Source organism: Delphinus delphis, chromosome 19 (genome assembly GCF_949987515.2).
Source record: "Delphinus delphis chromosome 19, mDelDel1.2, whole genome shotgun sequence".
NCBI classification, from domain to species: domain Eukaryota; kingdom Metazoa; phylum Chordata; class Mammalia; order Artiodactyla; family Delphinidae; genus Delphinus; species Delphinus delphis.
In genome coordinates, this window is record NC_082701.1 from 7,487,033 (window position 1) to 7,505,569 (window position 18,537).

At 39.9% G+C, this 18,537-nt stretch overlaps 1 protein-coding gene across 3 annotated transcripts in view; it reads right to left on the minus strand.

Annotated features, from left to right (window-relative positions):
* The window catches only part of GRB2 (growth factor receptor bound protein 2), a 90,316-nt gene that overhangs the window by 46,156 nt on the left and 25,623 nt on the right, over positions 1–18,537 (minus strand). For 2 of the 3 annotated variants that reach the window (XM_059996928.1, XM_059996927.1), the window contains exon 2: positions 16,968–17,183. In XM_059996928.1, coding sequence (XP_059852911.1) covers positions 16,968–17,045 — 78 coding nt within the window. In that variant the 5' untranslated portion in view covers positions 17,046–17,183. The remainder of the gene's footprint in view (positions 1–16,967; positions 17,184–18,537) is intronic. The other variant, XM_059996930.1, reaches the window with a different exon arrangement.

Sequence of the window (18,537 nt, forward strand, 5' to 3'; positions counted from 1 at the left end):
TATCTCTGGTTTATGTCACCTAAATAAATGCAAAAACAGCTGAGGCAACATAAGAACCAAGTCTGACCTCTGACAGGGCAATACCGGGTAACAAAGACAATACCAACTTGGACTCAATTCATACTGAGTGGAACGAACCTGGTGTGGGTTTCAACGTTTCTTCTGTTCCAACAAACTAAATGACCATGTTGCTGGACACTGTGCAAGATGCTGACATACAGGAATCTGAGGCCTGGGAAAACAAATATGCCAACGGCCAGAGGTACACAACTAAGGGGCAGTGCTGGGGCACCGGAGGGAGAGAAGAGTGTTGAGAAAGACTTCTGGAGCTCGGGTGGGCTTGCTCTAAGTCACAAAGAATGGAAGGTGGCCAAGGTTACACTAGACAAAAGGAACGCCAAGTCTGAAGACCACAAGGTGTGAAATAGCTCAGTGTTCAGAGAAATGATGGAACTAATTGAAAATTGACCTAGTATTGTTTAAATATAGTCAAAGATTAATCAACCCATTATTTGACATTACTGGCAAATATGTTCACTAATGAAACACTGTAGAGCTTTTGGGGTGAGGATATTTAATTGTGCAAAATTTTGGTGCAGTTTAAACCAAAGAAACAAAATGACTCTACAACAAGAGTAAGACTTTGCCTAAGATATTTATGTAAAACACAGTTCTGAAAACACAATAATTATGGTTTTGCTGAATTCAAAGAAATGCTGCCTCCGCTCTCTCGATGTGCCTCAGATGCTGCAGTCTGCACATTCAGCTCAAGACCACATTACACATCCAATGACACAAGGAACCCAAATTAGAAGAGCCAGCACTGGACTCAACAACACGTTACATGTCACCCCAGTGGAGCCATTCTATGAGCACTCCTCTGGTTTCACTAGATGACAACAGGTTCCCAGTATCTGCCTCTGTCTGCACGGGCTGGGGGAGAAAAGGTGCAGGGCTGTGGAGAAAAGGGTTTGGGAAGTCAAAGGTTCCCAAGGGAGGGAGTAGTGCAGACAGGGAAGAACTCACGAGAAAGAGAAAATCTTACCCCAGTTCTACTGCTAGTCCCCAGCAGCATCCTACTTTCCCACCCCCGTCCCAGTACTACCCAAGGGCCTCACCTCCAAAGACCAGAGTAACCACTAATGGTTTGCAACAAGAGGGAGGATATGATTCCTAGCATTTCCAAGTGAAACCCAAAATACTTTGAACACAAAAACACTGTTATTTGGGTGGTGACGTTCTACAGCAGCACTGTCCAAGAAAACTTTCTACAATGACGTAAATATCCTGTATCTGCACTGTCCAATACAGCAGCCACTAGCCACGTGTAGCTATTAAGATCTTGAAACATGGCCAACGCAAGTGAAGAACTGAATGTTTTAGCTAATTTAAATTTAAATAAGTCATATAAGGCCAGTGGCTATAGTACAGAAGAGTGTGGTAAATATTCGGCATATGGAAGCCAAATACTTATGTGGTCCAACCTTAAAATGTCAATAAGCGTTACATGAGAAATAACATCTTCCACAGAAACACCAATTTATAAGCTTTTAGAAAATAATTCTTCATTAAGTAGGGACTATCAAAGAATCAAAAGAATATTAAACTTTAAGTGTGTGTGTGTGTGTGTGTGTGTGTGTGTATATATATATATATATATATATATACATATATATATATTTTTTTACATCTATGTTCAGCCAACACAGCCAAGATGAGCTTAGGAAGACACAGCTAAACAATGCGGCATCCTGGATGGGATCATGGAACAGAAAAAAGGACATTAGGAAAAATGAATGAAATCTGAATAATATAAGGACCTTAGTTAATAATAATGTATCAATAATGGCTCATTAATTGTAACAAATGTACTATACTAATATAAAATGTTAATAATGAGAAATTGGGTGTGAGATATATGGGATCTTTTTGTGCTACCTTTGCAATTTTTTTTTGGTAAATCTAAAAATGTTCTAAAATTTAAAAATCTATGTTAAGAAAAACTATGTTCACAAAGGGAACTCTGCTCAATATTATGTAACAACCTAAATAGGAAAAGAATTTGAAAAATGATAGATACAGATATATGTATAACTGGACCACTTTGCTGTGCACCTGAAACTAACACAACATTGTTAGTCAACTATACTCCAATATAAAAAAGTTTAAAAAATATATATGTTCAGTAAAGATGCTGTAGCAGTTTTACTTTTATCTTAATGAGAAGATCCTGTTGAGGGACCCTGGCTGAGAGCACAAGTAGCACTGACATCTTATTCTATCCTCCCTGTAAACAGAATGCTGAATTTGGGGGCTTCCATACTTACATTTCATAAACGACTGAGTAAATGTTTTCAGGTCTACGAGGAGGCATCTTGAACTTCTTTATTTACTTGAGCAATTTTCTTTCAAAAGCTTCATGAAAATGTATTCCATTTTCCACTTCTTTGACCACAGACTTTTTAAACTTTAGATAGCAGATTTCAGGTGTCTATTACTCTGGACTACACACAAACTTGTTAAATATAATTCATATTCATATGGTGTTGGAGAAAATAAAATGTTTAATCCTTTCCATTTCTGATGTTACCATAATACTAGTGTAAAGTTCATGCTATTTTCAATACCTGGAAAGTTCTAGTTTAAAGTAACCCCACTTAAAAACACTATTCAGTATGTTCTACATGCAAATGTGTAATAGAAACCTATTTCCATAAAAATATTTTCTTAAAAAGTGGGGTGGTAGCGTCATGGGCATAAAATTTGAGATTGATGGCACTCATCTAAAGTTTTTCACAAAACGTGAAGGAAGTGTCATAATTACTTTGATGCTATCTGCGTCTGCCACGTTGGTATCAATATGGCTCATATCTACTTTTTAACTGCCAAATACAATGAAAGGCAATTAACCTTCCAAGTTTAAGTGTTCTAGGACAACTCCAACAACTCTTGAGAGTTTGACAGTAAGCTTCGCTAATGTTAGAAACAGAAGGCCTCAGTAAGTCAGGCATATCTGGATGGACAAAGCAGTCATGAGTGTTTCTAAGTTAGCTCAGAAAACTTTTCAATACTCATGTCTTACCAAGTCTGTTTTCATTCAGAACACCCAGTGCATACCTCTAGCATAGCTCTTAAAACAGTGTATTACTAAATATTATCTATACCTCCAACCCTTTGCACTAAGCATAATACCCTTAACCTAGGAGATACTCAATTTGTTGCTATGATTCACCAAGATACTAGGTAAGTATTCTTAAGAATTCATCAAAATTCTACAACTATCATGACATACTCTAGGAAAAAATAATTAACTGACTAGACCTAACAGATATCTAGAGAACACTCCAACCAACAAAAGCAGAATACACATTCATCTCAAGCACACAGCAGAACATTCTCCAGGATAGACCAAATGCCAGGCCATAAAACAAGCCTCAAAAATTTAAAAGGACTGAAATCAGAGTATGTTCTATAAGCACAATGGAATTAAAATAGAAATCAACAACAGAAGAAATTCTGGGAAATTCACAAATATGTGGAAATTAAACAACACACTCCTAAATAACCAATGGGTCAAAGAAAAAAACAACAAATTAGAAAATATTTTGAAATTAATGAAAACAAAAACAACTGCATACCCAGATTTATGGGAAGCAACTAAAGCAGCATTTAGAGGGAAATTTAAGGCTACAGCCTAGGTATTTATAAACATTTATATATATATATTTTTTTCAGTTCCTATCACTTTATCTTTAACATCTTTATTGGAGTATAATTGCTTTACAACAGTGTGTTAGTTTCTGCTGTATAACACTGAATCAGCTATACATATACATATATCCCCATATCTCCTCCCTCTTGCGTCTCTCTCCCACCCTCCCTATCCCACCCCTCTAGGTGGTCACAAAGCACCGAGCTGATCTCCCTGTGCTATGCGGCTGCTTCCCACTAGCTATCTATTTTACATTCGGTAGTATGTATAAGTCCATGCCACTCTCTCACTTCATCCCAGCTTACCCTTCCCCCTCCCCGTGTCCTCAAGTCCATTCTCTACTTCTGTGTCTCTATTCCTGTGCTGCCTCTAGGTTCTTCAGAAACAATTTTTTTTTTACATTCCATATATATATGGAGATATGTGTTAGCATATGGTATTTATTTTTCTCTTTCTGACTTACTTAACTCTGTATGACAGTATCTAGGTCCATCCACCTCACTACAAATAACTCAATTTTGTTTTTTTTATGGCTGAGTAATATTCCATTATATATATGTGCCACATCTTCTTTATCCATTCATCTGTCGATGGACACTTAGGTTGCTTCCATGTCCTGGCTACTGTAAATAGGGCTGCAATGAACATTGTGGAACATGACTCTTTTTGAATTACGGTTTTCTCAGGGTATATGCCCAGTAGTGGGATTGCTGGGTCATATGGTAGTTCTATTTTTAGTTTTTTAAGGAACCTCCGTACTGTTCTCCATAGTGGCTCTATCAATTTACATTCCTACCAACAGTACAAGATAAACATTTATATTAAAAGGAAAAACATGCCATAGTTCACTTCAAATTGAGGCTGCTATTCTTTTATTTATAAAACCCAACACCCCCAAAAGCAGGTAATCAATAATTTTTCATCAGGTTATCTGAGAATATGCAAATGAGAAGCATGCCCCTTTTGCGAGGCCCTTAATATCTAATAAGAAAGAAGAGGAGGGAAAGAACATGCAGAAAGCTTACACTTTGACACACAATACCAACAAACTAATAACTGAATTTGAAAATTACTTCTACAGTCTTTAAGGACAACAGCTGTTCAGATGTATGTAGTTATATTAGGTGCTCCAAGAAGGCAAATAAAGGGCATCTGAACGCAAAGAGAATGACTTTCCAAGTAAAGTACTGGTTCTTTCTCAACCAGTAACCTAAATTTAGGAGACCAATAAAGTAATTAATCTCAAGGAAAGACCTGCAGGGCTACAAGTTTCCACTTCTAGCACTAAGTGAGGCCATTAGTCACAAATTCATCTGAATATCTGATGTAGACAATATCAGCACAACTTTTGGGAAAATTCACACCAATTTCAGGTTCGAAATCTACTCTGACTCAGCTTTAACATGTGACTTTTCAAGTCTTAATCATTATGATCTTCTCTAATAGCCTGGCAAAGTGACCTTTCTAGCTACTGCTTTTTTTCTAAAGAGGTACAGTACATTTAAACAGAAACCCCATCCTTCCTTCCAAAGATGAAGTACCTTATTTTCATTATTACAATTTTGAATATGGTTTCTGTGTGCTTCTCATCGTACCCAGAAAGTACAGTAAAAGTAACTATAGCTATACTCATTAAATGTCTTTCTCCCTGAAAGGTTACAGAAAAACAGAATAGTTATTTTCTTTGGTAAGAGTATTTGCCTTTTACATTTTCTAATGAGTTCGACATTTGTTTTATTTTATTTCAAAAAGTTATCTTGGGCTTTCCTGGTGGCGCAGTGGTTGAGAATCTGCCTGCTGATGCAGGGGACACGGGTTCGTGCCCCGGTCCGGGAAGATCCCACGTGCCGCGGAGCGGCTGGGCCCGTGAGCCATGGCCACCGAGCCTGCGCATCCGGAGCCTGTGCTCCACAACGGGAGAGGCCACAGTAGTGAGAGGCCTGCGTACCGCAAAAAAAAAAAAAAAGTTATCTGGGTGACAGGAGGGATTATGGCCTTTCTTTTACACTTTTCAATAACTCTAATAAACATTTTAAAAGCATGAAATGAAGACACCTGATATTTTTCAATGCACAACAGATAACTAAAACCCACAAATAACTGCAAATCTTTATTTTGTCTCTTAATTTTACCTTTCAGAGCCAAACATTTTTATAGAAGTTGATAAATAAAATGTAAATGACTAAATATGGACAGGAGACAAGGAAGGCAACATGGATCATTAAACCTAGGAAGAACTGCAATTTGGCTGCATTACTAGCCATAATCCAGTTTGGAGACTGACCTAAGTCAAAATTACGTAAGTAAGAAAGCACATAACGTTAGTTTCATATAAGGTGCAGGGAAAAGATAAGCTAGATATAACTAGAAATCTGGGCAGCAAGACCAGTTTTAGGGCCAATCTTACTTGTTCATAAGCAAAAGAGCCGAGCCCGCGTCTAGTTTATTGTTGTGTATTCTCTATTTTACATAAAGTCTATGTAACAGTCCTAGATAACTTGGAGATGCTTGTGCTGTCTTCACCAAGAAGAAATGAACAAATTTACTCCATGAAGCTGTACGCTGATTTTTTTTTTCCTTTTAAGAAATCAAAATAGACCCTAAAATGTTTGTTGACTTGTAAATTTACATCTAGAAAACTACTGTGGTGTTTTTGGTTTTTACTGCTTTTCTGATTATGAAACTAATATATGCCTGTAAAAACATCCATTATAGAAATGCATGCTGTAGAAAGTGACAGTTCTCCATAATCCCAACATCCAGAGAGAACCAACAAGATAGTTTTGTTTTTTCTTTATATCTCAGTACATGTTAAGAGCATGAGGATGTTTCAATAAATCACTCCACTTTTTTCTCAAAAGCTCTCAGCAGAGCCTTCTGGCTCTAAAGCTAAACATTTGCAGCATCAACTAAACAAAGCTGGTTTGTCTGTCTTTCCATCTTTTTCCAAACATGAGTGAGGATGGATTATCTCCCTCCAGAAGGGATTAATTCAACCAGAGAAGTAAAACTGAATTAAAACTACATCTATGAGTACACATCAAATTTCTCAGCTATCAAAATTACTTATTAACTTAACTTGACACAGCTCTAAAAAAGCAAATTAATCACCTGAAGGAACAGCACAAAATAAAACGTGCTTCAGAAAAACTAGATGCTGTTGTCAAGTATCTTAGATGCTGAGTGAAGAGGTTTAATCATTTCACAAATCATTTCACAGTCCTATAAAACACTGTCAAACTGTGAAATAATATTCTATTGTTAAAGGAGGTCAGAAAATGAAGCCAACATTAGCTGCACTACTATTATGTATTCTGACTAAGATTATGGGCCATTCTCATTCAACTTGACCTCAAGTAGGTAATCTGTTCAATCCTTTTGGACAATAGAGCATCATACATAATCAAAAGCCTCCTTTGAGATGATAAACTAAACTTTTAATAGAAACAAGCTAAGTATCCAGCAATGGGGAAATAGCTAAGTCAATTATAGAACATTAACTTTAAAAATATTTTAAAACATTAAACCATTAAAAATAATTAGTAAAACAAACACAGGAAAATGGTAACATATGTTGTATTTTAAGGCCACTATAATTACAGCAGTATAAAAATGTTTATACAATAACAAAGCCTAGAAGAGATCTGCAACAGTAAAAATACTGGAGTGGGGAGTTCGTGCAGAATTTTGAATTTCCTCTTTTTTTCTATTAATGTATATTAAAGTAATTTTAAATGTTAAGGAAAAATGGAAATATTGACAATAAAATGTTGTAGGGACTTCCCTGGTGGCACAATGGTTAAGAATCCACCTGCCAATGCAGGGGACACAGGTTCGAGCCCTGGTCTGGGAAGATCCCACGTGTCGCGGAGCAACTAAGCCTACATGCCACAGCTACTGAGCCTGCACTCTAGAGCCCGCGAGTCACAACTACTGAAGCCCGTGCGCCTAGAGACCGTGCTCCGCCACAGAGAAGCCACCGCAATGAGAAGCCCGCGCACCACAAAGAAGAGTAGCCCCCGCTCGCCGCAACTAGAGAAAGCCCGCACACAGCAACAAAGACCCAATGAAACCAAAAAAATAAAATGCTGTAAATTTATTCTCTTTCCTCTAGCAATCCATTTCAAACCATACATATTTATCTAGGAAAATAAAAGATCTACAAAATGACACAAAGACATTGCATGATCAATATTCTGACTGAAAACACACACTGCTTTCTTTCTTTCTTTTTTTTTTTTTTTTTGCAGTACGTGGGCCTCTCACTGTTGTGGCCTCTCCCGTCGTTGCGGAGCACAGGCTCCAGACGCGCAGGCTCAGCGGCCATGGCTCACGGGCGCAGCCGCTCCGCGGCATGTGGGATCCTCCCGGACCGGGACACGAACCCACGTCCCCCCCATCGGCAGGCGGACTCTCAACCACTGCGCCACCAGGGAAGCCTACACACTGATTTCTTGTTCTCTGTGAAGTCTACAGTTTTAAGGTCCAAAATGCATTTCCTCTCACTTTAAAACTAAACTGATGCTTTTTGTATTTTTTCAAAAGCAAAGTACTACAAAAGGCTTTGCCATTTTGCTAAATCTAGATTTTAAAAGTCTGCTGTTAAACTGAAGAATAAATAAATTAGTTAAAAATCAAAGCCATTGTTAGGGTGAGAAAAACTTTAAATATTTACCACTAATAATTACTACCTGTTTCAACAAAAATATTAGGACAGAAAGTATAAGAGCGACTGCTAGAAATGGGACCATAGTAGGCTCTAAGCTTTCCTAGAAGATAAAGAAGGAAACATATCAAAGCATTATTTATAGCATCCTTAAGATTTAAAAAAGTTGTTTGAGGGGGAAATACGCCTATTCTAGGTATGGAGACCAGAGAGAATGTTCTCCCACATGTCCTCCCTGAGGACACATAATAATGAAAGATTCCTTAGTATCCTTAGAGTAAATACAGCAACGAATTTTTCCCAAGGCTGTTTCTTCTATCACTTCTTAATATTTGCCAACAGCATAATCCCAAAGCTCTATTCAGCCCAAGAAATATACAAAAGTGAGGTCCCCAACAGGACACTGTGCAGTTACCCACCTCTTTGCTTTCAAGTTTAACCCTGAGAGAGGGCCAAAGACTTTTAAGAATGGAGAAACTACTTGTCTTTCACAAAATCCTCCATCAATACCATGCTTTCTGCTAAGTTCTGGGACAAAGTTTGCACAATTCTGAGTTTGAGGTAGTATCAGGACAAGCACCCAGCCAGTTTTATGTGTCGAGTCATGTGACTTAACAGTTACCTGAGCCAGCAGTAGGACTGACATCCTCTTAATCAAAGTTGTGCGTCTGAATAACATTAATAAAACTAATAGCAGGTAGCATTACTATCTACTTTACGCGTCACTGCTTTAAGCACACTAACATATTAATTCTTTTAATCCTCACTGTGACTCTAGGAAAGTAGACGCTATTGTTCCCATTTTGAGGATGGGAGAACCAAAGGAGAGTCAGCTTCCCAAGACCAAAAGGCCAGATCTGCCAGAAGAAGAAGGTGGGTCTAGTCCTGGAGCAGTTCTTTAGCACAATACCACAGGTGTCTCTCATTCCACATACACTAGGAGGTAAAACAGAGGAAGTATCTGCCAAAAAGACCAAGATTTTCCTCCAAAAGGTGTTGTGAGTCACTTTTTAAAAGGTGTCTAAGTTTTATGACTCTAAACATAGATAGGCACAGTGAACTTTAGCCTAACAGCAGGTTAAATCTCAGTCATTAAAAATACACAACCAACCAAGCCCTGACGGGAGCACTTTAACTTCCTAGAATAACCATCAAGGTAAAACATGCAAAATGTTAACTACTTACCATTTGAATAAAGCTGTATTGACTTAATAAAACTGATAAATTAATTAAAGTAATGTGAAAAAAAAAAGCACAAGAAAGAAGTAAGAATCACCTGAAATCCAGCTCCTTGGAGATAACTGTTACCTTTTAGGGGATCATTCAGAAAGAAGTCTATGTATTTAATAAGCAAATAGAAATAGATAGCAATTTTCCCTAAATGGGCTCGCGCCCCCTCCCTCCCTCCCTCATCTGACCTCATTTGGGTACAAAAAAGCCCCACGGGGTAGTGGTTAAGAACATGGAATCTGGACTTAACCGGCCTGGATTTGAATGTGAACTTGGGCAAGTTACTTAACATAAGCCTCAGGTTCCTGATCAGTAAATTGGGGATAATAGCATCTGTCCTAATAGGATTATTGTGAGGATTAAAAGAAAATACAAGTAAAATACTTAGCTTAGTGCACAGACATATACTAAGAACTCAATAAATTAGATATATTTTCACTTTTTAAAAGAGGATCCATAAACACTTGTCTGAGCAACACATATACTGTATTCATATAGTTTTACATCAACATTAACATCTTCACAGTATCCCACTTTACAAGCACCATAATCTGTTTATGTAGCCTCCCACTGATGGGCTACTTAAGGTTTTTTTTTTATAATATGGTAATTCCATGTATTCGAAGATGCCTATTTTTACACCTTTTAATATCTTGGAAATGATATTTCATAATTTAATTGCAGAAATTTCCAGGTGGCACACAGATTCACTGAAATAAACATCCCCCCCCATGTCTACATTTAAAAAAAACTTGTTTGTGAATTTTCTTAGATTGAATTCTTGAAAGTGCAACTGCTGGGTCATTTTATGGTCTAATATGTATCACCAAGCCATGTTCAAAAAGACCAACTGTATTCGTACAAACCTCCACTGGCAGGAGGTGACAGTACCCATTTCCCCACACCCCGGCCAAAAGAGGGTGTGGTCAGTCTTTATCATCTTTGCTAATCCGAAAGGTGAAATGACCCTTTTTTTCCCCCTTCATTTCTTTTATTATTAACCTCAGCTTACTTAGATAGGATATCCAATACGTCACTATGTAGAAGCAGTGCCGTAAGACAGCTGTCCATGCCTGGCAGGTGAGTAACTCAGGACTGCAGATAAGCTTATATTTCTGGTTTACTCATACCTGACAGTTAACAGGGGAATTAATGTACTGTAGGGGGAGCACTGCAGCCAGGCCTAAGATCAAATCCCAGCTTTGCCTCTTACTAGATGTGTGAACCTGAGCCTGTTACTTAACTTCTGCGCCCATAAGATGGGGCTAATAATGCCAACCTTCTGATGTCCAAAATTAGAGATCATGTATAACTTTGTGGCACATATTAAATGCTTCATAAGTAGTAGCTATTCAATGATGACTTAACTATAATGGCTCACAGAGGTGAAAACTGAAGACCCCAAAGGAACGGTGCATTTCCTTAGACATTTCTTTCTCCAAACAGGGACGACTGGTCTTCAGCCAGCAACCCCCTCCACCCCCAAAGGAGTCTTGTACAGGAACTGAAAGTTCATTCTTAGCACCTATTTGGAAACAGTCCATTCAGATGACAGGGGGGAAACGAATATGATGAAAGGCAAACAAATTATGTTGTAAGAGAACTCAAACTGTCCTCATTCTTAAAGATTAAATGCAATATTCTGAGTTTAGTTAACAAGATTGATAACAATTCTTATCAATAGGCAAAGAAATACTTCAAAAAGTATACTGATACCAGTACTTTGAAATAGTGAAGAAAAAACCCCATCCCAACCTCTTATTTTTTAGGTTTGATAGTTCAAACACCTGAAATGAGACTCATGTACTGAAATTCAGGACTTAGAGCTGTTGTGAAAACTGGAACCAATCACACTCTAGTTCACATTCCTGGCTCTCAGGAGCATACTCAATGGACGTTCTTTTCTCAGTTACACAGGAGACTTATTCAAATACTCCCAGCTGACAGGCAGAAATCCCGTTATTTTTTCTTTTCCTCAAAGCACCCCCTGTCCTTCATTCCTAGTCTCCTATACCTGTACAGGCACTTATCTCACAACCTGATTACTGGAACCTGCCAGGCTGGGACTCCAGGCTTCCCTCCTTGCAATCCACTATACACACAGGACACTTCCACTATACACACAGGACACTTTCGTCATCAGCTGATAACCTTCAGAGGCTTAAGGACAAGATCAAACTCTTATTGGGTTTTTCTTATCTGGCTCCAGTTCTACCTTATTTTCCACTCCGTCACAGCCTATAACCTTATTCTAGCATTCCTGTCTTAAACACAACAAGCACAGCCCCCGCTCCTCCCTTGTCCTCACCTAGCCCTGTCCTGGTCTTCACAAGGTCCAGTCCAAGTCATGCCTCTTCCACACAGCTTTCTTGGACTTCGGCTCTCACCAATCTCTTCTCTTCAAAATTACACTGGCAGTTACAGTGTGTAACACAACTTCAGCATTCTGTTAAATACCAGTTCAGCACTAAGTACTAATAGCTGTGATCTTGGATAGATCATTCACCTCCATGGGCCACCATTTCCTCACCTTAAAATAAGGAAGTCTTTTCCTGTTCTAAAGATCCTCTAGGGCTTCCCTGGTGGTGCAGTGGTTAAGAATCCGCCTGCCACTGCAGGGGTCACGGGTTCAAGCCCTGGTCCGGGAAGATCCCACATGCCGCAGAGCAACTAAGCCTATGTGGCACAACTACTGAGCCTGTGCTCTAGAGCCCGCAAGCCACAACCACTGAGCCCATGTGCTACAACTACTGAAGCCCGCGCGTCTAGAGCCCGTGCTCTGCAACAAGAGAAGCCACCGCGATGAGAAGCCTGCGAAGTGCAACAAAGAGTAGCCCCCGCCTTGCTGCAACTAGAGAAAGCCCATGTGCAGCAACGAAGACACAATGCAGCCAAAAATAAATAAATAAATTTATCTTTAAAAAATACAGATCCTCTAATTTTACACACTGTCACATACTGTTTCACATACTAACCTCACTTCTCTTATTTGATTTTAGAGTTCCTGAAGGGAGAAAGTACATCTTCTATTTCTCCCCCAACTCTCAAAGCAACTTGCCCCAGGATGTGGCTCAAGGAGACGCTCTGTAAATGTAACAGTAAAATAGTGTCATCAGCCCTGAACCCAAGACCTAATTCTAAAGCGGTTTAGGAAACTGGTAAAGGAAGTTCGTGCCAGGCAGAGAAGAAGATATTGAGATGATCTACTGTTGGTTCTCTTCTAGAGTCTAAGGTCTGTCTTGATAGAAAATAACCACCCAGCTACAGAATGCAATGAGCACAGGTTTGAGAGCTCAGAACAGTCTCTTCATTCCTATGCAGCACTGTCTGAAGTATCAATACATGTGCAGAAGCCTCTAGATGGCAAACGCAACTTTTAGGTAAGCTCAGGCATTTTGTGTGCCTAGGGCAGAGTATTCAGGGGCCTCATTTTCAGTGGAGAACCCCTGGGGCTATCTCAAGGTTGCCCTACAACGGTGGGGAAATTTAGGTTCACTTCATCCACGAACGAAGAGCAATTTCTTCCATACCTAGCCCCAGTGCCCTCCCCACCCCTCCCCAAGAAAAACACAAGCTTTTATAAGAGGGAAATTAACAAAGGCAGATATATCCAAGCATTAAGTTCTATTTACGGCTTCCAGTAAGATGTTTTTAATTTGCTCTCTCTTCTCAGGGCAGTACAAGTCAACATGTGGACAGAGAGTAAGGAAGTGGTCTGCTGGGAGACACGAGTCAACATTCAGCAAAAGTTAACCAGGAACTCCAAGACAGTGAGAGGGTGTAATCCTGAACCTGTTCATAGGAAGAGGGCTGAGCCCCTTTCTATTTCATTATCTTCAAGTAAAATGTACTCAGTACCCACGTGCACATGTCCCTTTTATCAACAGAGGGTAAATAGATCCATATTTCAATCGAGGGAAACTGGTCAATGCTTTCCAGACACTTCAAAACATGATCTGGCTCACAACTAGCATCCTAAAGAGTGAACAAATCAGAGCCACTCAAATGAAGCCAGTTACTCCCTGAATAATCAAAGAAGAAAACGCTGCCTTTTTTTTTTTTTTTTAAACTAATAGTGCTTAAGACAAAGCAATGTCCCTCCTCTTCACTCAGCTGTTTCACAGAATTATGAGACAAAGGGCAACTACTGTATCGTCACTTATTTTTTGGAGTAAAGCCACAAGATTACTAACAAACAGCTAACGGCCACCATTCAAAAGCAATAATGGCATTATGACTTCATATGCCAGTTATCTGCCAAACTGGAAAGAACCAAATATATGTATGTTTCTCTCTCCCCAAAGAAAATCTGAAAGTAAATGTGAGCACTCTGATTCACTTTCTCTCCCATCATAAAAATTTCTGGGGGAATATTAAACAGCACCATCCTAATTGTAGGATGGGAAAGAAGGACATTACACTTGTTCACGAAGTTTACCAATTTAAGGTGGAGAACTTATAAAATGTTCATGGTCCAAGACTAAATTTAGTGGCAGTAAACAGGGAAAGTTCTTGTCTAAAAATTCTTTAAAACAGACCTCAAAGTTCACAGTTTTGTTTTGATTTGTTGCTTTAGTGCTAAATGTGCAACTGGATAGACTAAGAGAAAAAATATGAACTTCCAGGCTCAAGTTTCAAGTTTCTACTTCATGGAGAAATCTAATTTGTATTTCAGTAAACAAACAAACCAAAAAAACCCCCAAGCTTGGCCCCAAAGCATTTTTGTACAAGTGACAAATGTGGCTACTTGAGGAGCCAATCTTTTTTCCCTTTATCTGAGTAGCCAATCTTATTATGATATCAGGAGCAGGTTATCTGCTGAAAATAGTAATCACCTAAGAAAACACCAAATTATCTCCTCGGTACATCAATGATACAGAGTAATTTAGTAGTCTAAGTTATGATTGCCGATTTCTAGCTAAAGAAATAGAAACAGATGATGTATTTCTCTCTAAAACCTATAGCTGGTTCTGTCTGCTTTCTGATTAATTTAGTGCTGACTTTGAGAATACAGTCAAAAAGCTCACACACACCTCAGAATGCGAGAAAATATTTGCAAATGAAGCAACTGACAAAGGATTAATCTCCAAAATTTACAAGCAGCTCATGCAGCTCAATATCAAAGAAAACAAACAACCCAATCCAAAAATGGGCAGAAGATCTAAATAGACATTTCTCCAAAGAAGATATACAGATTGCCAACAAACACATGAAAGAATGCTCAACATCATTAATCATTAGAGAAATGCAAAACTACAATGAGGTATCATCTTACACCGGTCAGAACGGCCATCATCAAAAAATCTAGAAACAATAAATGCTGGAGAGGGTGGAGAAAAGGGAACACTCTTGCACTGTTGGTGGGAATGTAAATTGACACAGCCACTATGGAGAACAGTATGGAGGTTCCTTAAAAAACTAAAATAGAACTACCATACGACCCAGCAATCCCACTACTGGGCATATACCCTGAGAAAACCATAATTCAAAAAGAGTCACGTACCAAAATGTTCACTGCAGCTATTAACAATAGCCAGGACATGAAAGCAACCTAAGTGTCCATCAACAGATGAATGGATAAAGAAGATGTGGTACATATATACAATAGAATATTACTCTGCCATAAAAAGAAACGAAATTGAGTTATTTGTAGTGAGGTGGATGGACCCAGATACTGTCATACAGAGTGAAGCAAGTCAGAAAGAGAAAAACAAATACCATATGCTAACACATATATATGGAATCTAAGGAAAAAAAAAAGGTCATGAAGAACCTAGGGGCAAGACAGGAATAAAGACACAGACCTACTAGAGAATGGACTTGAGGATATGGGGAGGGGGAAGGGTAAGCTGTGACAAGGTGAGAGAGTGGCATGGACATATATACACTACCAAATGTAAAATAGATAGCTAGTGGGAAGCAGCCACATAGCACAGGGAGATCAGCTCAGTGCTTTGTGACCACCTAGAGGGGTGGGATAGGGAGGGTGGGAGGGAGGGAGACGCAAGAGGGAAGAGATATGGGAACATATGTATATGTATAACTGATTCACTTGGTTACAAAGCAGAAACTAACACACCATTGTAAAGCAATTATACTCCAATAAAGATGTTAAAAAAAAAAGCTCACAGTTTCCTTCTCCTTAAAGGGCTCTTTATCACCTTCTATGAAGTGCAACCTACATTTCTAACATTACAAAAACTACTGCACAGTAGTAGTTTACAAAAACTAACTTCAGAGCAGAACTCTACACCTTGGGCAGTGAACAAAATAACAACTCTCCATAGGTCTGCAAAACTTAAAAACAAAAGTCACTAGTCCTTTTATAAAGAATCATATTTCTGTATTTCCACTTTCTTCTTCTTTATAAAATCCTAATAATTTCATTCAACAGTAGTAAACAAATGGATGGCAAATTCCAATAATCAGGTTTAGAGGAAAAAAGTCAAAACTTGAGACACAGTGAAGACTCAAACATTAAATTTTAGGTTTTTCTCAGAGTTGATACACTATTTGATAACACCCACCCATGTAAAAATAAATTACATATCCAAAAGAGCAAGCTGCTCGAGTCAACTGGGTAAACAACATAATTAACACGTGCCAGGTGGAAGGCGAACCTCATGTAAATAGTGGGGCTCAAAATGAGCTGCAAACTGTAAGGAAGCTTATTTTTAAACTGTCAGCAGGTTTCATTGGTGCAATCAGAGTTTAATATGGGGTAACTGCCCCTCAAGTTCAAGAAAATCGAAATCTGACTGGTACAACAGCAAGTTGAACCTTGTCATTTAGAACTCCATTAGTTGCTTCACAAAGAATAAGAATACACTGAGGTTCTTTAACGAGTTTTGGCATGTACTTCTAACCACCTCTCTAAACTAGGGGAAATTAATTTCTAACCTACTAGGATCACATTCCAGAAGCAAAAATCTTTTGACTATGTAAGATAAGACTAATTGAGTGCTTTTACAAAAATACTTCAAATTTGGGTCTTTTAAAAAAATCCTCTCACTTTTTTTTATATAACTCTAGTAGATCAGGTAACCCAATCTACTCATACGCTTCCTTACTATAACCATATTGCTCTGACTTTACTTGAATTACCAATATCAAGAAGCACAGAAATGCTCAAGGCATTCACACAAAGGCAGTTAAAGACCACACATCACACCAACCCTCTGAAGTCATGTTTGATATTCTACTCAGCATCTAGCTCTCCAAATCACACAGGATGGTAAATGTTAAAAGTGGGCAATGAAAAAAGAACAAGCACAGCTTCTTTGTGTGTTATCAGGGCACAAGAAGGCAGGTGAGTACAAGGAGAAGCCATCTGAGCGTTTGCTGGGCATCAACACTTACCTTGAGGATGTCCCCCCTTTTGAAGCTCAGCTCGTCGTCTGCGGTGGCTTTGAAGTCATATTTGGCGATGGCTTCCATTCTGAGCGGGGCTCAGGGCTCAGCAGCCTGAAGCAGGGGGGAAGGGAGTCTTCCCTGCTGAAGCAACCCAGTGCTCTGGGCTCAGCCTCGCCTCTCAGCTGGGACTCGCTCCTGCACGGCGGGACACACAATGCCACCCTGAATCAGAAGAGCAATGATTGAGAGAAGTGGCCGGATCGAAGGCAGCCCCGCCCTGCCAGTCGGCCTGCCGTCCCAGCCCCCACGCCCCCTGGCTCGGCCTGGCTCAGCCCTCCTCCCTCCCTTCCAGGCAGGAGCCCTGAGCTCCTCCTTCCTCTTTCCAGCCTCGGTCCCCAGGCAACTGACAGGCCTGCCGGCCAATGGCGGCAGCTGCTCAAGCTATTCCAGAACACACTTCCTCTTCCCTCCCGCTGGGTGTGTTCGGTGTGCAGGAACCGGCTGGAGTCCGAACGGTCTCCGCCTTTCCTCCCTCGCCCCTCACGCTCTTCTCCAGGCACGAAATGCAATCCACGCAAAGAAAGGCCTCGCCCTCGGGATGGCACCCTACTTTTCTCAGTTATAGAGGCCTCTCTCCCTCCTTTCTCCCTGCCAACCTTTCTGGTGCTTTGAAAATGTTGGGTCCCCTATCCACAGTCAAAAGCCAGCAATGTGGGCTGTGGTCCTGAGCTGCTTTAACTGTTCTCAGAAACTAAACCTTGGTCTGCCCCTAGGAAAGTGGAAGAAACTGACCCTAGGAACTACTTTCTTATTCAGTTTGCTACTCTCAGCATAGGCAACTCTCCCTCTCCACTTGCCAACTGTGATCGGCAAGCTCAGGTGACCAGAGAAAGGAAATCCAGCTCAGAGCCTTTGGTGGGTGGAGACCTGCTCGTGCACAAGGCTCCCTATCCCTCGAAGACCCCCAACACTTTGGGGGCCCCAACAGCCCTTGAAAATAGACGTCCAAGGTTCAGCATTCCAAAAGCAGCCTCTGCATTATTCCTAACTAGCCTACGGAGCAAGGTTGAAGTCCTAATCTACACTTGAAAGCAATCCCTTTTTCAGAATCTTAGCTACCGCCCAAAAGCCAAACAGAAGCCTCTCACAGTTACCCCTGAGAACAGGTGCTTTTCTCAGAGCCAGGGGAGTACTAGACTGATCCAAACTGCATTTCGCAGGCAAAGATTCTGTAATAACCCTTAGGTAGTGTACCAGGTGATGGTGAAGCTGGGCAGTACAATCACTGAGGAAGTGAGGAGTCTCGAGCCCTGAATATGGGACACAACCTAGACCTTCCCGTAACTAAAGGAAAACGAAGCCCCATTCTTCTTTTGTCAGTCACTGTTTTCATACAGGCTAAATAAAAGCAGAAAACAACACTGACACTGGCAGAACGGGGACAGATTATTTATAGTGACACCCTTTGGTGGATAATTACCACCTAGCAGAGACCTCATTTGAGGGGCACGAGTGATTATTATTCTTTTGTTCTAAAGTTAACAACTGGGGCATTAATCAAGCATAGCTACAAAAG